This window comes from Harpia harpyja, chromosome 3 (assembly GCF_026419915.1).
Source record: "Harpia harpyja isolate bHarHar1 chromosome 3, bHarHar1 primary haplotype, whole genome shotgun sequence".
NCBI lineage: Eukaryota > Metazoa > Chordata > Aves > Accipitriformes > Accipitridae > Harpia > Harpia harpyja.
Genome location: NC_068942.1, coordinates 42,028,177 through 42,052,901, shown reverse-complemented (window position 1 = coordinate 42,052,901; position 24,725 = coordinate 42,028,177). Strand labels below are relative to the sequence as shown.

Sequence of the window (24,725 nt, the reverse complement as noted above, 5' to 3'; positions counted from 1 at the left end):
TCCTGGTTTCCCTTATACTTCTGTCATCGTCTTTTTTACTTTTTTACATAAGCTTCTTTTCCCACATTGCAGCTGAAATAGCCTTTTATAGCCTCTCTGCAGAACTATATAATTTCTTCCTCCAATGATATCAGAACTCTTTCAGGAAACAATGAAATAATACATCTCCTGTGTATTTCCCAAATATTTTAGTTGTAGCTGTCTTTATTCTCTTCCCTACACAGTGAATACAGAATTTCTAAGTCTTAGTTTTACACATTGACTGTGTTAGGTAGTAATCTGTTGTGAAGTTGGTAACAAGAGATAGAATTGATTATAAATGTAATACAGCAAATGTTAGAGAAGGACTAATCTTTCCTGATATTCCATAATCATTATCTGGACTGTAACTTTAAATTCAGCATTTTCCTTATGGGAAAATATCACCCCTCTTTATAACAATGAGTAAGGGTTCATTTCAGGAAATTATGGGAAGAAGTATTTTGAGAGACAATTTCATGTAATGAAAATGTTTGTATTCAAGCTTTATTAGTCTGCCCCAGCGTCTGAACATACTGGCAAAAGGAAATACCTTTATTGCTCATCTTAAGGACCCAGGGTTTTTAGATTCTCTTGGGTTGTTCAGTCAACAGCAAGTTTCCCACTTGTTCCAGCTATTAGCCTTAAAATGAAATAGTTGTAGTTGCAGTTTTCGTATTGTAGTATCATTTTACTACAGTGGTCTTCTTCAGTTGGTAAATCTTCAAAACTGAAAGAAAAATGGATTAACATAAAAATAAAAAGCAAAAAAAATTCTTTTCAAACTTTTTCATGCTACAAATAGTTCTTTCTTCACAAGAATTACTGTAAAATAAAGTATTTTTTAACTGCTAATTTTGAAATTGATTCACTTCAACAAAGTTGTCCTGTCTTGCAACTGTCTGAATGGCTGCTTGTGAGGAGCTATCTTCGAAGAGAGAGGGATATGTCCTTTGTATCTCAGCAATAAGATACTTGTAAAACGTATGAACATGTGGGAGAGTAGTGAAGGGCTACGGTTCGTTAAGTTGTATGATCTGACACTATTACCTGGTTAGCACTTAAAAGTCAGAAACAAACATTTATTGCAGCTTGTAGGATTGTGAAGGATGTAAGAAAGGAAGTAATGACAAATGTGTATCACAGTGTTGCTTGGAAGGGTGTAGAATAATTCACACTTGTTTAAAGATGAGAGCTTATGTAATGTTATTTTATATTTTCTGTTCAATTTACTTAACCTTGTTTTATTAGCTAGAGAAGTTGAAATCTGACTTAAGTATATCATGAAAAAACTTAAAACTTTTCAGGCAAGATCTTGAATGCAAAAGGCATATTCTAGATGTAGGTAGTACTAGTGTTATGTGCCTTAAAGCACAGATGAAATGTACCTATTCTGCCATTTACTCTATCTATATATTGTATATTCACTTCAAGAGTAATAGGAAAAGGTGTAACTCTTGCAGATAAGGTCTTTGGAAATGTATTCACTCAATTAACATAGAGCTCACTATTTGCAGTGGGTAGTTTTGATCTGGGTTTTTTATTCTGTACCTGGATTCATGTGCATTGAACAATTAGTACTATTTTATTAGAATGAAATTGTTCTGAACACCCAAATGCAGTATCTAAAAAGTAAAACATGTTCTAAACTGTGAAAAACATATATAAACAAATGGCACATGAACAAATTTTTCTGCAACTATGCTGCCGTTCTCAGTGGTTTGAACCCTGTCTCTTTGTCCATTTTATTTATGTTTGCTTGGAACATATTTTGACCATATATACTTTTGGGAAACCTTGAACAATGATACATGTGTAGCTGGGGATAGGATGAAGAATATGGAAAGTCGGGCAGTAATGTGTGTGTATAGGCTTCTGAAGCTAAATTTTACATGTTGGGGACAGTACTAGGATACAAGTCTTTGGGGTAGATGTAGAATTAAATTCTAGAATGGATGTTGATAAGGAAACACTTATTGGTGGCAGGAGCCTTGTCTGGTGATGGAAAAGATACAAAGAGAAAAAATGTGCGTGGGAATGAGAACAAAAACTGCTAGGGATGATGTAGGCTGTTAAAAGAAGGAAGGAGGAAACAGGGGCAGGGGAATAAACTGGAGAGAGGAAGCCAATAATTGAATTAATGGTGTAGATAAGAATTGATTACTGCAAAGCAGCGTAATTAGAATTTAGTTGTGGGGAGACTTCCTAATCATCAGGCAAATACATTTAGCAGAATGCAAATTTAGTATATTTATAAGATTCAGAGTCTACTGTTTATTGCTTTTTGAAAGTGTTGTCAAAGGGTTATTTTACCTACCATTTTGTTTCCCATTGTCCTAGTGATAGCTAAAGTAGGTTGTACTAGCATCTCTTTTTTTCTGGAGATGAGGAATAAATTATTTTTGAATGTAAACCTAAATTGATACAGCCTTCAGTTTACATGTCTCTATTTACATGGTGATAATGGAAAAGTGAAAGTGCCAGCTGTGGTACAGAAATAGAAAACCTTGAGGGACAAAATCTGAAGGACATTTGCATTCTTAACATCATCAGTACTACAACTAGCTCTTGGGCAGTTGTCATCACTCCTGTTTTAAAGTGAATGTTAACCACAACTGTTCTTTGAGGTACTAACAAATTTAATGTAAAGAAAGTAAAATAAAAGAAAAAAGAAGCCGCTAGTCTTTGCTCTTAAACAGATTAACCTTCAAAACCAAATTTGAGGTCATCATCCTTTAAAAATCCATAAATTCAGCCATCATGTATTGTCACAGCCTTTAGTTTTGTGGTCTTTTATTTATGTGGACTTGAAGTTACAAATAACTGAATTGTATGTGTTTTACAAAGAAGATAATATAACATGTATGCAAGCTAGCTGATAAAGCTAGGGAAAAACACAATTGAAAAGCGATCCATAAGAAGGTGGTGTTTAGATAAAACCTTTTTATCTAAACCATCTGTGTTTTTCTACTCAGTATACAGGTCTCACTGTCTAGCAGCCTAAAGAATTATTCAAATTAACAGCCAGTCCCCTGAGTCTGGTGATTTGGACTCAGCAAAGATGAATGAAGGAGAATACGCCTTTTTGCCCAATTTGGTGCTTAGTTTGGAATGTGGGCTTCCTCTCTGAGAGTATCCTAACTAGTGGGTTAAAAGGTATTCTGAGGAGACTCTGTTTTGTCTGTGGAACTGTTGTACTTTTGATAAATAAGGCTTTTTAGGTCAAAGGGAGAGTTACCCTATGACTCTTTTCCCCCGGCCCCACCTTTCTCCTGCCCTTCCCAGTGACTAGATTTTAAGTCATTCTTCAGTTGTTATTTAAACAAAATTAAGAGCTTCAACAGAGTTCTCACCCTCATAGGTTTGTTTAGCATGACCTTTATTAAAAGTGTCTAAACTTCCCTGTATTTATTTGAAATAAGTAAAAAATCAAAATTACATTCTTTTAACATACATTAAGGAGTTTACAGTATTTTAGATCTAACTTGCTAGATTTTTTTTTACCTGGAAATTTGAAATTTTAAACCTTACCAAGCTGGGAAGTCCTGATTTTAGAACAACTAGGAAATGTAGCCCTGTTTTTTCTGATATGCTTTGTTTAAAGGACTCACAAAACTCTTACTCTAAACATTTAACAAAAGTATTCAAATCCAAAGGAGACAGAGTATCCACCAAAATTTTCTGAGGAGTTACTCATGCTCTTTACTGGTGACTTGTCAGTAACAAAATTGTCTCTGACTTCTGCTAAAGCAGAAGATACACCAGCTGCTGTACAGTCTGACCCTTAGAAAAATGCAGTGAAAGCGATTGTGAATGCAAATGTTTAGATCTTTTTATTGTCTAGGGAAGCAGTTACAAACCTGTTCACATTAGACAATGAACATGTTATTCTAATCAGGTGTTTATGTACAAAATGAGATAAGTGCTGCTTGCCTTTCTTCAGTGCCCTCAGGTTCTGAGGATTTTCCAGCAAATGAGTTTTTATATTCAAGTTTCACTTTAGGATGACAGATGGTGTCCTGGAAATATACTTTAAGAAGCTGAATTCTTTTTGGTTTGTGGTTTTGTTTTTTTTTTTTTTAAATCCCAACAAAACCCCAAAACAAAACACCCACCCCCAAAACAACAAAAAAAATCCCCTGCACAGTGCTGCACAGAAATGTGTTGTTAAATATCAAAGCAGAGTATTGCACACATTTTGAAATCTTTCAAAGTCTATTGTATTTCAGTTAAATACAGTGATAGAAGGTAAAAAATTCTTGTATATTCATTCTTTTGTTTTTTACTTCATGAAAATTCAGAATGGTTATGCATTTGAATTGGATGGTGTTTCTTTCTTTTAATATTCTGGATTATCTTGATTGCTGAGGAGGACTAGAGAATAATTCCATCTTATTCTACCTAACATCCTGTCATCTTGGCAGAAGAATTGCGAATTGTTTATTTCTATGTTTGGAACGGAACAGAGTTTTTATGGTACTGAAAGAGTGGAAGCTATATCCATTAAATGCTTTTTATGATGGGCAAAAAAGTGGGATAATTGTAAGAACTAAAGGAGCAATGGTGAAGCTACACTATTGTAAGAAAAAAGATCACTACAAATCTTTTTTCCTCTCTGAAGGCAATTTGGACCCACAGTCTGCTTAAAGATGGATTGCTCATATATGCTTCTCAATCTTCTTCTCAAGTGAACGGTGTTACAGCCTGATCTGCAAACATTGATATTACTTTTAAGAAAAACGTCTCAGAAGTGGTCCACAGATAGTACTGACTAAAGCTGGTGCAATTTTCTTTATTTGCCCCAGGTCCACTGATGATTTAGAATTTGTGTCAGTAACGAGTCCTGAATAATACCTTGACTGTGTGCATTTATTATAAATAAGAGCCTATATACTGGAAGTTGTTAAAGAATAGTTACTGAACATTGCATTCAGATTAAAATTTGGATTAAATTCTTTTAACCCATTAAACGCCTATTAAATTTAAATGATTGGCAGCACTTGGGTCAACTCCAAAAAAATGTAAGATTTATCAGGTTTTGGTTTTATTTAAAGAGCAGGGAGATACAATGTATCTTCAGCAGTTCCTCGATACATTCTGTGCTTTGAGTGACACAGATTAAAGCAAAATCCAAGGACAACTAGGACATATTCTATGAGTACAGTATTAAATGGCAGTGCATTATATGAAAAATAATTAAATAGTACAAAAAAGTTCCAGGGACCTGTTTCAATTCATATTGCTCCATATTAAGCATATAATAAATAATTGGCTAAAATATGTTAACTGGTCTAAAAAAACCCCTCTTCCAAACCTGACTAAAACTGTTGAAAGCCAGATGCTGCAGGGTAATGGTCCATGTCATTTTGTTAAATGTACTGTTCGGTGGTGTTTCATCCTGTTGAGAGGCATTTTGTTGCTGGCATTTACCTTCTGCTATCTTTTCTCAGTAATGTTCTCTCTCAATCCCTAACAGTACATTACACAGGGATGTGATTAGTTGAGGGTTGCATGTTTGCACCTAAACAAGTAAAAGCATACGTATTTTTCCTCTTGAAATCTTCTCATCTTCCTCAGCTATACTGCCTGTCTCATATTTAACATGTATTGTTACTTAAACTTGCAGTACAATTTTTGAGCTGTTCTTCTTCATTTCATTTTTATCTTCAAGTTGTCACTAAATCGTATTATTTTCTCACTGAAACTTATGCAAACTTCTCTAAAACTTATCCACGTGCCTTCTCTCTTCTGATAAAATTTTCATCAATTCTTAGGTTATTTCCTTATCAGTTATTGCAACTTCTTTTTAGCCTCCTCTTTTCACTGTCACTCTTGTGTGAGTAGAGTTTACTGGAATCATATCTCACTAATAATTGCATGGCTGTGTAGTTAGGCTGCTGTTGTCCAGGCTGCAAGTGATGAATGTGACAAAGAAGTGTTTCTGCAGTTGTAGGTGCTATGGTACTATACATGATATATTACAAGGAGGAATTTGAACCTTAAGATAATCCTGTTTTATCCTTCCCTTTTATCCTTTCCCTGACCTGTTTCTGAAAAACACAAGAACTTGAATAGTTCAGCATGCATTCTCAAGCTTAGCATGGAGGCACCCTGTGACATGGGCAAGAGCTACGTAACTATTCAGGCATGGCACAAGAAGCACTCAAGAGCCTTCCAGTGCTCCCGTGGGGCTAATCTGCTCAGGCTCAGCAAAGGGTTGTCTTCACTACTGCTGTACCAGACTAATAACACCATTACCCTCTCCTTACTGTCATAGAAAGATTCAACTTATAGGAAGGATGATGGAGGAAGAAAAACGTGTGTTAATAAGTTCCTATCTGTATAATAGCCCTCTGAGGCTTTTACACATTGATATACTTTAGAGTTGACCTTTCATAAGCTGTCTCTTTGAGCGAACACACCATTATCTTGCAACATAATTTTTTTGAGCAGGGAACTGACAAAAAGTTACTTTTCCCCCTCAGCATTTGCGTGACAGCTATGCATGATGTACGGGACACCTCAATGCTAACGGTTACAAAGCAAAGACCTGTGCATGGTAAAATTTGGCGTGCGAAGTTCCCAGCATGAAATGTCTATAACTGGGCAATCCTAAAACAGAATTCTTTTTATTAATTTCTACATTGTTTGTCTAACGAAGACAGAAATTAATGTGAAGAAGGCACTGAACACAGTGAAGTAATATCAGGCATTAAATGGCTATGTAACTTGCAGTGGTTCCTCCCTATCAAATTCTTTCAACCGATCTTTACCAAATCGCTGTGGGTTCCACTTAGTTCTTCAGATTTTCCCATATTGCTTCCCAGGTCTGTGATTAGATTTCATGAAATAAGGGAGAGGAATGGAGTGTGTGAGGTATCAGAAAGTGCAATGGAAAAACAGAAGGAGGAAGAGAGGGAAAAGGGTGACTATTATTTACCTACCCCATTCTCCCTCTACTGCAGAAGTAAAGATAGCAGGTGCTGAAACAAAGAACAAGAAACATTTGGTGATAACCTCATGTAAATGCCTCGGTGAACTTTAAATCTGGAAGTAGTTCAGCTGTATTAGAGTGAAGCTTTGTGTGGGCTATCTAGTCTGGGAGGACCACTATGCTCTGCCAGGACCAAAAGTAGTTTCTGTCTCTGTAGAGCATTGCACTGGATCAGCTGCTTCTTGAAATAGTTTTTAGAAATATTTGCTCTAATCTATATGAAGGGATGAAGACGACATGACAGGGAAGTGGAGTGTGATGTAACAAAGCTAAATTATGTCCAATTTTTCATTGTTACTGGCTTACTGAGGAGTTTAACATGATGGAATAAGTTGGCAAGTTGTAGTTTTAGCTTGAACCACAGGACAAGTATCTTAATAATGTATTTTGAGATCAGCCTCCTAACAGCCACCTCTCTTCACTTCTCTTCAGCACTTCTTGGGAAGATTGAAGAGCTGGTACTGTAAAACATTAAAATTAAGTAATAGTTTTGTAATGAACTCTGTATAAATCAGCAGACAGGCATAGAATGAACAAGAAATTATGAACAAAGGAATGTTTTAAATCTTTAGTGTATAAATCTTAATTTTTTTGGAATAATGTTGTTGCACTGATTGTGTGTTTTACAGCAAATAGCAAAATCAGTTCAGCTATTATGGCACAAATAAAAATAAAAGAAGGAGCAATAGAGATGTATGTGATAAAATTCAGCTGCCAAATACAATGCAGTAAGCTCCTGAAAATAGCATTGGAAACTATTTACTGTATGTTCTTTGTTTCTAAAATAAATATTTTTATTAATAAATAATGACTCAAAGGTAGTGTTGGAAGAGAGGACTGGGGTAATTTTTTGGAAACCTGACTATCCCTTCGTGTTATAGTCTATTCCTCCCTTTCCATGTCTGTAAAATTAATTTTTGTACATTTTGCTACTGTAGAACAGAGAAAATGTCTAAAGAACATATATTTTAAAACTATGTTTTCAGCTTTTCTTCACTAAATCTGCATCAGTCAGACTACATGAATATATTTTTGGAAATAGATGAGGTTTGCAAGATTTCCATCTAAATTCTGAGCTAAGCATTTGATAGTTGATAGCTTTTTAAAAAATGAACTACTTCAAAGAAAAAAAGCTTTGTTTCAGTAAATGGTGTTCTGGTGAAGAGTCTAAGATGAATTATTACAGCATTATATTTTCTTTATAACTTTTCTGTAGCAAAGGAATTATTATATAGTATCAGAGCTATTCAATGCAAGATGTAAACATACAGCCTCATTCTTAAATAACGTATACATATACATATTCCTTAATTCTTTCCCTTATGTCATCTGAGTCAACAAAGACTGGAGCCTAATTTTTCCTTTTTTTTTTTTTTTTTTTTCTTAAATCCCAGGAGAAACTGAAGAAGGTTTAGATTTTTATGTCAAGATGTCCTATCTGGAAATGGTTATTTGCTGGAGAGACTAAGCCAATAGCCCTTTGTTTTATTGGTTTTATAAGCAGGAATCTGCATGATTTGAAAGAATTATTACATTGGTCATTTGAGGCTCCATTTCTGAATTAGTGATAACTTTACAGGGAAGACAAGGGAGTTAGTTTGGAGAGGTTTGTGCAGATATTATTTTTGAATGAAGAGATTAAAATAACTATTAAATTAATGGATTTCAAAAGTTTTTTGAAGTAATGCATAGCTGTGATATACCTACCAGTTATATACCTATGCAGCTATAATGATATAGCTGTGTTATAACTACCAGTGTAACACTATTTATTGTGTTTGTCTGCCATAACCTCCTTCAAGGACATAGAGTGAGATTATTTAAGGCACAATCTTAAAATGTATATATAGCATTTTCAGCATCCACTGAACATGATCCTTGTGTATTACTGACAAAGAAGAAATGAACGGAATCAGTGTTACAGAGACAGACAGCTTGCATCTTGTGTGTGATAGTACAAGGTGAAAAAAGCAGGTAGCAAGTTAATGTAAAAGATGAAAAAACAGCATTATGAATTGACTTAGAAGGTGACACAAGTAGAATGGATATATGAATTTAATGTGGTGTAATATTATTTTGTAACATCTCTATGGAATATTCTTGCAATAATTAAATGAAATGAAAAACTTAAGAAAATCATGTATGGTTATTTCTTTGGGAGGAAGATTCTTTGTGACCTGGTGTTTGGGCTTTTGGGGTGAAAACTAAAAAGAATACACAATCTATTAATATCCTGCCTGAAGGAACAGGTTGATAAATAGTTGAGATATGAAAAAGATTTAATTCTCATAATACAATACTTTGTAATTGTTGGCATTTATTGAGTTTTTCCTCCTTTTCTGTGGTGTGCAGAACACTGATATCATATCCAAACAATCATTGAACAATTTAATTTAGAAATTCTGGTGTGCTATATAGCTGTTCTTTATTCTGACAACAGCAGTTCCTTTATTTTCTATAGAACTGATAGATGCTCAGGGAAATGGGCTGTAACTGTCCTTTAAAAAAAAAAGAGAAATAATTTTTCCACTGAGATTTGGTATTATCTTTGAAAAAAATCAAATTATTCTATGAATGGTGAAACTTACTGCTTTCCTATGGTTTTGTGTACTGCTTTCCTTATGCCCTCCAAATTTCTTATTATTTTCAGCTTCATACTACACGCTACCTTTCTGACCAGTACATAGTTGCAGTTTCAGGACTAGGCATGTTCTTACTTGCCATCTAAAAAGCATGCTGATTGACCAACTGATTGGTGTCTCTTAAGATGGATGTGAGCCATTTTAATTGAATTGTAACTGTCTGCCTCTGTGTCAAGGTACTAATTTGGGTTCTGTCTTTAATCACCAATTTTCATTAAACTTGCAGGAACTGAAAGTCTTTGAGAGCTGTCCTATTTGAAATTAAAAGCCATTATAGTGGAAAGACAGATGGTTTGATCCAGTAAAATTTGTTTCCTGGTGAAAATAGAAGCTAACCAAAATCAAAACAGAAACTTTAGTTACTAATACTTTCTGAGCTATGGACTAAATTCACTGCTGAGTTATGAAAAATTATTTTGAATAGTTTAAAAGAAAAGAAGGGAAGTGTGTTATTTTATGTACATTAGCTTGCTTGAGACCTTTTGCTTCTTATCCTTAGTTGAAAACAAGTCTACTGTTGAAATAAGTCTACTACTGGATTGATGCAGCTCTTTAATATGTGGTATTATCATTATAAATACTAAATATGATATATACAAAACAATTAAAGATGAAGGTCTCAATTCTCCAGTCTGCTAAGAACACAGGACTTCCCATAATGCAGAACAACCATAAAATTTTTACTTACAGAGATAAGTAAAACAATATTCTGCTGTCTGGGGAAATTCTCTGCCAGAGCATTAGCTGGTTTACATAGGTAGTCTTCCTCTTACCGTAATCTCTGCTTCAGCTCCTGGTGTAAGAGGAAGAAGAAAGATTGCACAGGGCAAAGCAAACATACACATGGCAGATTTATCCTGTGTGATTTTTCACTGCAGTCAGTTCAGGTTTGTGACAGACACTTAGTAGGTTGTTACCTACCTCCAGCCCACCAGACTTTTTGTCTGTTCATGAATCTGCTTTGAAATGATTGCCGTTTTCAGCTAGTGCATCACATTGGTTAAGTAAATACTCCAGATTGAAAACTGAGTAGCTTGGGAGATGGTTCATTTATCAAATATTGCTGTCTTAGAGATGGTGATGCTCTTTATAGCACAGGCAGTTGGAGTTAAATTTTCATTTGTCACCACATGTCCGTTAGAACTCATAATAGCAAAATTTCATTGCACTGTTAGTTGTTAACTCGGCTTGTTACCCAGCTTCTGCTGGAACTAGGTAGCATAGGATCAGACAGCTGCAATCAATTTTTGGAAATCCCAAGTTAGGTAGGTCTGAGTCCAAATAATGTATCATACCAACAACTGGTAGGAGATGGGTCGATAAAGAGTTTTAAGTGCAAGTACTCAGTTATTAGTCTGATATGTTTTTTATATAGAGCTAAAAGTGGGGGGCTGAAGAGCTGTATATACAGTGAAAACTAATTGAGATGTATAATATATTGTAATGGCAATTGTATTTCAACTGCCTGATCTTTCCTTACCTGGATGATCCCTGAATTTTTCATTTACTTTTAACTGGTGCTAACAGGTGCTAGACATCAAATTAGATTGCAAAGCCTATACCACAAAAAAGGGGGGATGGGAATGTGGATTGTTGAAGCCATTTTATATGAAAAAAGGTTCCAAAGAATTGGAACTGTGTATAGTTCCAATCCTGGAAATATATTCCTGTTGGGTAAAAGAACTAGAAAATTGATTTTTTAAAGGGAAAAGATGAGAAAGGAGAATTCTGCCTTTAACAAAGGGAAACAGAGGTAATGTAGGTGGCTGCTTCTCTACCCACCCCTCTATGAGCTTTAGAACTTGGTTTCAGAGGCAGAACCAAGAAGGTGGGGTTCACTGCTTGAGCTGTTTTCTCAATCCAAAACCTAAAGACAGTTAAGAATTCCCAGTCATTGCCTGACTGATAGGAAGAACCATGGTGTGTGTCAGATACAATGTAAAGAATCATTACTGTTTTATTTTTTCATGTTTATTATCTACTTTCTTTGACTGCAGTAAAAAGTTAACTTTTTGCTCTGCATAACGTTTCCAACATTGCCCAGAGCAATAAAGCCAGAGCATTTATCTAGAGATACTGAACTGAGCTAAGAAATGTGATTTGCCTTCTCCACAGCCCCTCCAAAGAAGCAACAGTCGTAGACAGGTTTGTAAGCATAGTGTGTCCCAAGAAACTGCAAACCTGTGTGCTTAGAGGAAATAGTTCATTTTTCTAGGAACTCCTAATTTTCTGCATGTGGTTTATCTAAGACACATTGTCACGTGTTTCCAGGGCAGGGCTACCTCCAAAGAAAACTGATGTTACTTTAAAAAGTACCTTTATGTGTAGAAAAATTCTTCATAGTTATTGGATCTGCTTCATATACATGTATATTCAAAATAATTTATTTTAACTTACAGTTGAAGAATTTAATGATAGTAATCAAATCTGAGACAACTCTGACTTCCAGATCACTGCTTGAGTTAATTATATTATAAAAAACTTTTTAATGTAAACTAGTGCAAATAAGTTACAGTTTTATAGAAGATTTGCAAAGTATGTTTTGTGTCAAATACAAGAACTCTAGCCTTCTTAGAAATTATATCCCTTATTCTGATAAAGGAACTAAATCATGTGATCTGTATGGCCATTACCACTAATTCAATTGCCAGGATTTAAGGCAAAGTTTTGTAGGAATTCTTTTTTCTGCAGAAAGTATGACTCCAGAATCTAAGAACTCTTCCCTAGGGTCTCATTTATTCCTGTGCCAATTTGAGAGTTGTCTATTTCAAAAGCTTTCTTACTCTATCTGAAGGAAAAACATGATAACAATAGTTGCCATAAATAAATAGAAATGAATGCAAGCTAAATAAAGCTGTTAAATATGGAAGAGCTGAAGAATGGAATCCACTGCTGAGTGGACTGTTAATAGATCCCTGCAATTGAGACAGTACCTGGATATGGCGGTTGCTCCAGCTTTTGACTGATGAGAAAACCCCCCACTAAATTTCAAGCGGAAAAACAGGAGAATATTCATTATGGCATTTGTCATGGAAAGGAACATAGATGTGATCCATTTTAATCAAGGGTGTCAGTGGATTTCACAGATGTGTTCAAATGTAGGATTCACCATCTCTTTAGTACAAATGCCCTTTACAGCTATGTGCTCCAAAAGTGCTATAGATTCTGTTGGTTGTCTTAATAGGTCACCTGTAATGACTAAAAAAAAAAATGGACCTATTAAGCTTTTTTTCTTAACAAGGAAATATACTTTCTTTAAGGAAGCTCAATTGCTGTGGTAGCAGCTTGCTTAGATAAGGCATCTGGAAGACAATGCTATAAACAATGTTTCTCCCAGGCTCTTTTTTTTTTTTTTTTTTTTTTTTTCCCCCCAATTGGTGGCAGGTGAGCTCAGATGGGAAAAATTTGGAGGTGTCTAAAAACAAATTAACATGATCAGTAATAGCAGAGGGGGATTTTATTTGAAAAAATGCAGTGAATCATTCAGGAAGTTGCTATTATTGCCTGTAATATCTCTCTCTTACTACATGAGCCGTTGGGAGATGCATAAAGAGCTCTGAAACAGTTTCAGAAGTTTTGCAAATGGTCAGAAGTCTATAAATTCTATTCTGAATTGGGCAAACTTGATTTGAGCTACGAGAGCCATCATTCATGTTGTTAGTGACATGATAGAATTAATTTATTGTTGTTGTGTGGCATTGTAATACCACTATTAAATAGTGACCAGCTGCATTGTTAAAAGGTATTTCATTGTATCTTAAAATGTAACAGAGTTACATATGCTCTCTTAGGTAAGATTTATACAAACTACGCTTTAAGACAAGAGATTGTAAAAGGATTTAGATATCCTTGCTGGGGTAAAGAATTCAGAATTCATTTCATGATATGCTAATATATAGAAACAATATTCATGCTTTCCCCGCCACCCCCCTCCTCCCTCCCCCCTCCCAGCTAGGTGATTCTCAGATACCTGAAGTCATTCTAAGGCAAAAAATTTCATACGGATGTCTAAGGATGGCAGTGACTTTAACATTCAAAAGCAATTGAGTTGGTACACAATGAAATTTGTCATACGGACTTTTCTTTCCCAGGGCAGAACTGGAATAGGTCAGATTGTTAGTTTTTATAAACTGGATGGGATAATTTACATTCCATATGCCATTTCTTACTCTTTTTTTTATTTCCTTGTCAAGCAACTGCCATGTTTTTGTGTTAGTTATCAAGTAGAAACTGAAGTTGTTACCCTAGGAATGAAAGCCTCATTTCATCTTAGTTTTCATATTTTTCATTATTCTCAGAAGAATGGAAGTATTTAACTTTGTAAAACTGAATATAGTCCTTCCTTTTTAACATTCAGACCAGAGGCTGAAGACAGTAAGCATTTGGTTTCATCTTCTGAAACTTTATGCTCTTGGGATTTACTGAATTTATATTTCTGGGTGTTTTAAAGTTAAGCTCTCAGTGCCCTTCTGAAGAAGTGCTGTTCATCAAACTGCATCTTTTTTGAAATTTACCTGTATTTTTATTGTCTTGGCAGTGATGCTATATTATTCTTACTTGGATGGTCTGCCAATCTTCAGAACTATTAAGGAGACTAAAATTTTCAGAAAATTTTACTGAAAACTCCTGAAATTTAGCAGTTCCAAAGCATTTTGAGATACTCTTTTTGTAATTGCATGGTACTGTGAAATTTCTGCAAATACAGTGTTACGCTTCATTTCAGGGTAATGTTCAGTATGGAATATGATATACTTACAAGATTTAAGGTAGAAACTCAATTTTCTGTCCTGCTGGAACACAAAATGTGTTCCAAGCACTATTTAAACTTTATGATAATGTGCAAAACCCAAGTTTTATGGAATATTGTCTGAGAACCTGTTCATGTTAAGAACATCCTGGAAAATACTCTCCACCTTAACTAACACTGGTTCAGCTCTCATCGTACCACTCTAGCAGACATTGATTATATGGGCTGTTGAATCCTTTTTAAAGACATTGCTGCATAATCCTGCTGGATTTAATTGATAGGGTTACTGACAGTAACGGCAGCTCCTGACGTACTTAAATGATAGCTCACAGTGTAGCGTCTCCTGGTGGCTAAGAAGAAATTAAACCTATATATAATATATATATATATATATATATATAGGTGGGGAGACTGAAGTGTTTTAATAGGGTAGTAATTTTGTATTGTGGTTATTTTTGTCTGTGTATATCAAACCAGACTTTTCAATGTATTGTGCAAAATTTTTTAAAATCTCTTAGGAATTGTGATGAGTCTAGGGCAGGCAGACAGATCACCAATACCCCTTTACGTACAAGTCAGAGCTGTGGAAGATAATTCAAGTTTCTCACATTCACTGTTAGAGGAAACAAAAAGAATTATTGATTGGCAAGACAAGACTGTAAAAGAAAGCAAATTTAGCAGTTCTGGCAGTTCTCTCTCTATTAATGATTAATTAAGACGGTAGCATGGATTGGATATCTGTCTTAGGCAAAGTAATAACATCACAGTTTGATTTTTTTTCTTTTTTTTAATTGTAAATATGTAGTAATTATAACTATTAGCAATTATATAATTTTTTGGGTAACATTTTATTTGAAGGAAAGAAGGATAGGAAAATTTATTCTGTGATTATAAAACACCAATTGACTTATGATCATACAATATCTAGAGTGTCAGGGAAGAAATGCTGGTATTCAGAAACTACAGAAGAAAGAAGTATTTTTAACTGGTACCTGTAGTGCAGCCCTTCCTATTTATTGCTCAGCCACCTTTGGCTTTCCCAGCTTTTGGAATTTCTCAAAAAATTGATTGGTTTGCTAGTTCAGAAAATAATTTGTGAAAATGTTGCTAGCACATTTCAATAAATGCCTGGTTGTCTGTTCATACCACATAGTATTGGTGTATTTTAGTGAAGTGGAAGAAATCATTATGGTTTAGATGCTGCCAGAATTTAAAAACTCAAACTTCTAATAGTTAAAACCAAGAAATATTTTCATTATTGGAGAAAAAAGAGGAATAGTTCTGCGATATAGCTTTTTTGAGGGATGAGGTTAACAGGACTTAATGCCTGTGGAGAACAAAAACTAACTAATAGATGGTTTAAAAAACTATGACATACGTCACTTTGTGGTGCCTACTTGGATTTCTGCTGAGAACTTGTAGAAACACAGTAAATTGAAATAAAACAAAAAGTCTCAAATGATATTTGTTGTGGCTCCATATTCACTTTGTAGATGCCAAGTTAAGTAGTCAGAGGGTTTGTTTCTGACAATGAGAATCTTCTTATTTTTCTATTCTTTGACAGCCACGAGCTGTCGCTGGTTTTCGAGGAACAGTACGATATGCATCAATCAATGCTCATAGAAACAGAGTGAGTATTTCAATCTATATCATATCTGTCTCATGTAGCTGAAAGCAGTCAGTAATGCAGTTGCTATTGATTTCCTTTTTTGTATTCTTATGTGTGCATTTGTTATTGAGAAATTAATACTTATAAATTTTGGGAAAGGATAGTATACTTTACAGTAGTCGAGGGTAAAAAAGTTCTTCTTGTAGAAATAATAGTGGTTTTAATAGTTACCTTTGGTTTTCAGTTGTATTGTAAGTTAATAAATTAAAAAGGTGAAGTTACTGAGTTTTGTAAAATACATAATGTCCAGTATGTCATCTTAACATCATACACTAAAGAAATCTGAATAAACAGCTCTTCCAGTATAGAGATTTACAATGTTATTTTAATACACTTCAACTTTCTCTGTATCTTCTATGGAAATTTGCTTGTATGTTTCTACTTAAAATAGTTGCTGGATTTAATTATAGAAACCTGTTTTGCAGTGTTGATTATATTAATTTTTATATATAATAATTTAAGTCTCCAGAGCAGTAAAGAATCTATCTTCCCTTTTGTCTTATAGGTATTTGTAAGATGTATTAGAATAATATTTCTTTTTCACAGGAAATGGGTCGGCATGATGACCTCTGGTCCCTGTTCTACATGTTGGTGGAATTTGTGGTTGGGCAGCTGCCTTGGAGAAAAATAAAAGATAAGGTAAACCTAGAAGTGAAACCAAAGAGCACAAGGGAGATTTACTTCTGGATTGCAAGCGAATGCTGTGATAAAGATTCCACCAAGAATCACTAGTTCATTAATTTTAACATTACATTTTCCAGTCTTTTTTAGTGTTAGTTCTCATTGCTAGTGTCATGGTATAAAAAGCAGTCAAGTTTTATGAACCATTCTAGGCAGGAAGTGGATTGTGCTTCTAGTCTGCAAATGTTTTAAAAGGCAAAAGTAAGTGTATATATGCCACTTAATTAATTTTCCTGTTTTCACTTGAGTACTTTTTGATTTCACCTATCACACATTTAAAATTTCTTATCTATTTTGATTATTTGTGAAATGGGCATTTCTTATTTGCTGGTGAACAAAAGTGAATCTAGTGCCTTTAGTCACATATCATAAGTGAGGTATGCAAAGAAACACCGTCTAATTAGCCTATTATTACTTCTTTCAACTTCTTTTGAAATTAGATTGAACCAAGGTTACTCTCTGATGTGGTTTATGCATTGGTAGATGACAATGTGGTATAGAGGTAGCATCTCTTTTTTGGTTTTGATTTACTCATCTTACACTACGCAGGATTTACCAATCTTACACAATATACTGTGATGACCAAATATACACCAAAAAGTGAGTGAACTTCAGGTGATGCAACAGGATATTTAAATCTTTAAAACATGCTTTTTAGAAGGGTTGGAGTGTCTAATGACAGTCCTTGATATCCAGCAGCATTCAAACAGCAGAAAATTAAATAGCTTTTCATACTGAATTTGAAGTTTGTACATTAGTTTGCATGTGTACTGAGAGCAATGGCAGAATCTCTTACCTTGTGATCTGACGTAGAATGGCCTTTCTCAGTACTATTCAGAGTAATGTACTTACCTATCTTTCTGGCCAGTAGTGTATTGAATGGCTGTAAGATACAAGTTGAATATATTGTAGCAGAGAATGAAGGTGTGCGAATGTTTGTTGTGTTGTTTACTCCTAGGAGCAAGTGGGCTCCATTAAAGAAAGGTACGAGCACAGACTTATGTTGAAACATCTTCCTCAAGAATTCAACATCTTTCTGGATCACATTTCTAATTTAGATTACTTTACAAAGCCTGATTACCAGGTAAACATTTTTACTATTTTGTCTTTCTTATTTTTAAATAGCAGAATTTTATGCTGTTTCATCTTCAATTTCCTTTGATTTCGTTGTGTAGTCTTGGTAGTGATTATGGATTGTGCCACCACAAAGTTATTTTAATGACCACCTAGTGCCACAGAAACTTTGTGGTTCAAAGACGTCATTTTTTTTCCATTTGGGAAGAATAAGGCAGTTCAGTTTCTAAAAACAATTGACAGTTGCTTTGCAGTTGGTATTCTGTTAGGATCAGGTGCTATCCTACTATCATAGCCTCTTGTGGGAGCTCCTTAAGTTAAATCAATCATATTGTTTTCTCAGTGATAGTCATTCTGGCAGTTTTCCAAAATCTGGAGCTCAGCTATATATATACAGCTAGAGCACAACATGCAGCCATGGTGGGTTTTAAGACTGAAGTATTGCCTACAGAGATCACCAGAAAACTAGTCATTTTTCTTTGTTTAAGAGAGTATTGCCTGCTGAAATGGACAGCCTCAGCTCGGTGATAAGGTGATAGGTGCCAAGAGGATATGCTGTAGAATATATGTCATTCTCACTCAGTGTTGACCCATGATTTAACAATAAATAAAACTCAAAGACAGAACTTTGTCCTATACCAGTATGTGGAAAACAGCAGAGGAATGCTCAGGAAAAGCGGGGAGGGGGAGACTAAGAGTTTTTTCAGTCTCACAAACTGTGGGAGAAGTTGAACTGATCTAACATCACACCATGACAGGTTGTTGCTGTGTGCCTTCCCTCTGGCTCCCAGAAACATACATTCCTGTCAGCTTCCCACTTGCATTACCTGTCTGCCTCTGTGCATTTGTTAACTCACTAACTCAGCAAAACCAGAAGGAATGGTTTTCTGCTAGTGTGCAAGCTGAATTGGTTCAACTGAATAAATAAATAATTCTGACTAATTCTGGAATTGTAACTTTGATAAGAATGATTCCTGTGCTTTACTTGGTAAGCAAGTAAACTTTTTTTTTACTCGGTAAAAAACCAATAAATAAAATCAATTTTTGTGCAAAAATTTGAATGAAAAAAATATCTTATTACATACAGAAAATGTTCAGCATTCCTGAAAAATAAATACCTTGATTTTTTTTCCTTTTCTATTACAAATTTCCATTGAACTTATCCTATAGTTTACAATTAAGTGAGGAAAATGATTAAGAAAGTTTTGAGTGTTTTGTGTGCCTAGTTATAAAGATGAATCAGATTTATTTTTTTCTTCTATGGTAAAAATTACTGATTGCAGAAATTTTGATGTTGCATAGAAAAACCTTGATTGTAGACTGGTAAATATATTTTATTTACGTTATATATCCTTAATGATAAAATATATACACAGGCATATTTTTGCAAAACCTTCTTCTGTGGTCAACTTGTATCTAACACAACACGTGCACTCAGGGTTTAACGTGATACCGTGACAGAGTTTCTCCATGACAGAGACAGCCCAGTAATTTACAGTCCTCTGGTTGGTCCTGAAACATGCCTTCTGACATGGTCTTGCTCGTGTGCTTTAGACCAGAGCAGGGTGGTTTTATTTAGAGCAGTGAGAGTGCTTTACTTTCCATGGTCATTTAAGCTCTGGTCCTTCTTAACTAGTATTTGTTGTAGCAGTGCTGTTCATACCTTCAGTACATATCATTCTTTGTTCGTATTTATGGTTAGGCACTGAACAAGAATGTATATGGTCAGGAACCCTGCTTTGAAGAGTTTACAGTCTAAAAAGTTCATGACATAGGCCCAGAATCCACATTGGATTTGGCAATGTCAGATATGTTTATTTTATTCAGGTATTTATGCACACATTGCCTCACCCTCCTGACATCATTAAGCATTTGAAGTTGTATTTGCATTATAGCAGAAATTGTAGAAAAGATTTAAAGGAGAATGACCTTAAAAATTACTTCAGAGAGACTGCTTATGGTTTACAGGAAGAGGAGAATAATGGAGAGTACATATGGGACAGAGAGTGAACTATGACTTTGTGCAGTTCAGTAGCGTTCCAAAACTGACTGGGATAGATGGCACACCAAAGGTTCTTGAGAGTAAGGATAAAATGGATATGACCACGTTATACAAGAAAAAAGATCCAAACTTCCTATCCATTTTAAGTTGCCAAAGGTTATGTGTTTTTAAAGGAGGCCAGAGAAAAATTTTCTGCATCCTAGATTGGAAGAAAGAATGAAAACTAGGGTTCTAGCTTTTGGGGGAAAAAAAAAAAATTTTTTTTAGAAATGTTACAGAGTAAGAGATGATGTGATATGGACACAGCCTTCCCACCAGTGACTAGAATGAGATAAAGTTTTTCCACAGGGAGAGGAAAGTAGATGCAATTTCTTTCTGTCATGGACACAATTTGTTATAGATGATTTTTTGTAGCATAACATGAAGGTGGAAAGCTTCCATTGTGACATTTCTGTGGGATGAATGTCAGCATTAGATAAAGTAAATGATACATGGTTCTAAATGACAGAAATGTATGAATTAGCAAAGCAGTAGCCTTCCCTATATACTCCTCATTCATTTCCTTGGTTTCTAATGGCATTACCTAATGTACTCTTTTATCTTCCTCTGCTGGAGAGCCGTTGGATGCTATTCTGCAGGAATGTAGTCATGCCTCTGTGTGTGTGTGCGCGTGTCTTTCTGTCTTTTTATAGAAGCCTATGGTGTATCTTTGCCTCTCTTTACTTATAAAAACACAAATGCGTTTGGTTTTGGTTTGTTTTTTAAATAAAACAGAATTTTGCATATCTTGACTTTGAAACCTTGGAAAATGAGACCTGGTTAATAAAAAAAACGGTGTCCTTTTTTTGGAGAATTGTTGTCACTCAAAATCTTAAAGAAGAGACATGTTAAAATATTACAGGAAGATATTTCTTAATTGCTTGGTCTCTTAGACAAAAATGAAGCTTATTAACTTCTTTTCTTCATTTTTAGCTTCTCATGTCTGTGTTTGACAACAGCATGAAAACGTTTGGGGTTATCGAAAGTGACCCTTTTGACTGGGAGAAGAGTGGAACTGATGGCTCTCTGACAACGACAACAACTTCAACCACACCTCAGTTACATACTCGTCTTACTCCGGCTGCAATTGGGTATGTATGCACGTTGTGGTCACTTAAAGAAACAGCCGCAGAGTACCAAAGGGGAATTATCTCCATAATTTAGGTTTTTTTCTGCAGGATGTTGAATAAATAGAGGAATGGAGGTTTGGGAGCATTTGAAGTATTTTCCTTTTTAAGGTTCCTGTTTTTACTATCCTGAAAGATCAGCACTGCAGTCCTAAATTTATAGCAATAAAAAATAGTAGCTCAGCATGTAAATTTGCTAGTCCATCCTTTGCTAAATCATATTTTGTGAAACTAAATGATGTGTCCTGAGTTTAACTGCCTGGAATTAAACCCATCGTTTTCTGTAAGCTTGGAATAAACTACTAGTTGCAATTTCCTTATAACATTGAAAAATGAATGGATCTTTATAGGAAATTTGGAAATAGATTTTGGTCATGTTTAAAATAATTTTTAATGTGATCGTTGGGACCTTCTGTAATTAACTTGGACAAGATGTGATGTTTAATAATACCCATACTCATCTCAGGAGTATGGAGAGAATATAAGAGGTGTTTATGGGTGAGGAGGAAGACTTTGTGCCTGTTCTAGGTCTTAAGTAGATCAACTTTTTATCTAAGAGTCACAAAGTTTGTGCCTTGGGGGTTTTGACAGTGTAGTGAGGCTGAAAAATGCCAGAATTTCATGTAGAATGTGTTAAATTCCCAGTATTTCAAGGTAATTAAAAAAAAAAAAGTGTTAAAATAAATGTCAGTCAAGACATTAACTGGTGTTAATATTACACAGGTGTATCGTGTGTACTATTGAACATACTGAAGTTGACAGGGATTTTGCATATGATTCAGTCCCATTGTCACACTGGAGTTAATGATAGTCTTGGCTGCAGTTAACAATTTTGGTGACTGTAAAGCAATGACTTTTAACTGACCTTCTGATCTTTCACTTTTTAGGAATAGCATTGCTTCAGTTTCAGACACTGAGCTAAGCCATAGCCCTATTTAGCCCCAAGTCAATGGGACTACAGAACTTTAATTAAAATGTAATGTCTTGTTAGCGTTATGCTTATGTTTTGATTATCAGTAATTGGACCTAAATGGCACTTCGATAAGAATAGTGATTAGAACTTCATTTAGTTTGCTGAGTGATCTCTCTTCCTCATGCAGTATGTTTTGTTGTTCTACCAGATGTTGGGGAAAAGGAAACTACATTATGAAAGATGCCATTAATTTTTTTGAATAGAAAAATATGTGTAGAAGAGTCAGGAGCGAAGTTGAGCCTGGACATGATCTCTAACAAATTTTCTCAGAGTTCCTTTGCAAACATTCAAAAAAACAGGTTTTAAGTGATTGTTTTTTGATTTACACCTTTTGTTATGTGCCTAAATTAAAGAAACATAACTTGTGAAAGCCAAGAAGTAGGATTTTTTTATATTAAACTATTTACAAGATTTAGTTTCCTACAGAAGCGTGCTTTTGCTTGTAATTTTTTGTTTGTTTCTTTCGATAGAGTAGAAAATAATTTAGAGTAGAAAATAATTCAAGAAACATAATTAAAGTCTCGAAATTTTTACCTTTCCGATTTTTTTTTTTTTAAACTACTTTTGTAGAATTGCCAATGCCACTCCTATCCCAGGAGATTTGCTGCGAGAAAACACAGATGAAGTGTTTCCTGATGAACAGCTCAGTGATGGAGAGAATGGTATTCCAGCTGGTGTCTCACCAGAGAAACTACCTGGATCCCCTGGGCATCAGCGTCCTCAGGAAGAAGATGTTTGGGAGGAAATGGATGCAAACAGAAACAAAATAAAACTAGGCATCTGTAAGGTACTTACAAATCTGCATTGTGAAGACCATCTTTGAACAGTTTCCTGTCCTCATAGTGCCCATAAGTTATAATTAATAATGCAGTCTTACTAATATTGACTAGCCAGAATGGTCTAAGAAAACAGGATTCATGGTAGAGCTAACACATATTATTAGAGCAATTTATATACTGGAACAAGCAGACAAGCTTGTGGGCCTTGTGTCACTTTATCAGGTCTTTATGATGAATAGTAGATAGCTGAAAATTTGAGATGCTTTGTGGTTTATTCTTACTCATGTTCTTCAGACGTGACTTTGATTCTTGCTCACTGATTCAAACCAAAGCAAATTTCCTGCATCTTGCGTGTGTAGAAGTTAGACACTGAATATACAAAACCCAGTTTAATGTTATTCTTCAGTTGACAGATTGGCAGTGTGATTGGCAGTATCCATTTAATTCACTTGGTGTTTTTGTCTCCATAAGATGTGATAGTTTTGTACTGATCTGAAGAGGTTCATGGGCTAGTCTTTAGAAGGGAATACTGCTTAATTTTGAAAAGTGGTCTCTGAGAAGTGGTTCCCATCTTTCTTGCTTACAGTCACAATATTTCATACTCGGACAAATGTAGCCTTGTTTCTTGATATAAAAATGTTTTGAACTTGAAGAGGGATCTAGTACTGAAATGTTCTTTAGCTAGGAGAGCTGTCTAGTTTTGAGGTTGCTACCTCTTGTTTACTAGGAAAAAGTGTGTTGTGGGAAAGACTAAGGCATGGTGCCTATTTTCAAATGTGCTTATTTGTTTGTTTTTTTGCCAAAGAGAGAGAAAGGAGATTGTTCTGATTTAAACAAAGGCAATTTCTATTAGTTATACCTGTTGAAACTAAGGATAATCATGATTTCCCAGCTCTAAATCATGTCCAGTTAGTATACAGGATGGAATGTGGTTGGACTAAAACATAGTTCTAAATCACAGAAATACCTAGTAGATTTAATGTGTAACAGTGTTATATGTTCCAGAGAATCATAAAGACAGCTTGGAAGCTAACCTCTTTAATAAGAACACTTGACTGTAAAGCAGACTGAAGATGTTACCAAGTGCCAGGTTTCAGACTATTATTGAAGAAAATTTCAGAGATGGGTGTGAAATATCAGAGTAAATTTAAGTGTATTACTGGGTTTTTTAGACTCCTGTTCTCAGACCTACCCAGAACTAGTATATTACTAATATTTTATCTGTTGTAAGTATGTGCTGAAAAGCATATCTGAACTACCTTGAATGATGGCATGAACTTAAGGACCATTCCAAATACAAATTGGCTTATCACAGGCTAAAAACCTGGATGATATTCACCATGTAGTACCTTGTCTTCCTCTGTTTTGCTGCTCCTAGTGAGTTACATTTTAACTTTACTTTTTGCACAGGCTGCCACAGAGGAAGAAAACAGCCATGGGCCAGTGAATGGAATGCTGAATGCACCGAGTCTTGGTTCTCCAATTCGTGTTCGCTCAGAGACCACCCAGCTAGACAGAGATGTCCCACTGGTGCGGAAGTTACGTTCAATTCACAGCTTTGAACTGGAGAAGCGTCTGACATTGGAGTCAAAGCCAGACACTGATAAATTTCTTGAGACCTGGTAAAGAAATTATTTTATTCTTATGCTTAGATCTTTTCAGGATATGTAGTTAAGATACTATCATCTTTCCTCTGCAATGGGAAAACCAGGAATGGAGCTGCTGAGTTATGCTTATGCAAGCTACAGTAAAGTATTTACTATGTTCCTAATATTGCTCAATTAATGGATTTCACCACTTGGCAGCTTTTTAAAAAAAATATTAGCACTAATATACAGTTAAAGTCGGACTTCCACACCTGAGAATTTTTTATTTCAAGACCTAGTGGTGTAACCCTGATGTTTTTCTTCAGTGGGGTACTCTCAACAGTCAGTACAACTCATCCTAAATAAGAATGATGACATCAGGTGCTCAATAGAG

General features: G+C 35.0%; 1 protein-coding gene across 8 annotated transcripts in view; it reads left to right on the top strand.

Annotated features, from left to right (window-relative positions):
- TTBK2 (tau tubulin kinase 2) overlaps positions 1–24,725 on the top strand; it is a 112,041-nt gene that overhangs the window by 55,584 nt on the left and 31,732 nt on the right. For all 8 annotated transcript variants that reach the window (XR_008234439.1, XM_052782224.1, XM_052782222.1 and 5 more), the window contains 6 exons: positions 15,966–16,031; positions 16,617–16,709; positions 17,710–17,835; positions 20,800–20,957; positions 22,537–22,753; positions 24,156–24,367. Coding sequence is in view for 7 of the 8 variants with exons in the window: in XM_052782224.1 (XP_052638184.1) it covers positions 15,966–16,031; positions 16,617–16,709; positions 17,710–17,835; positions 20,800–20,957; positions 22,537–22,753; positions 24,156–24,367 (872 nt within the window). In the remaining variant the exon portion in view is untranslated. The remainder of the gene's footprint in view (positions 1–15,965; positions 16,032–16,616; positions 16,710–17,709; positions 17,836–20,799; positions 20,958–22,536; positions 22,754–24,155; positions 24,368–24,725) is intronic.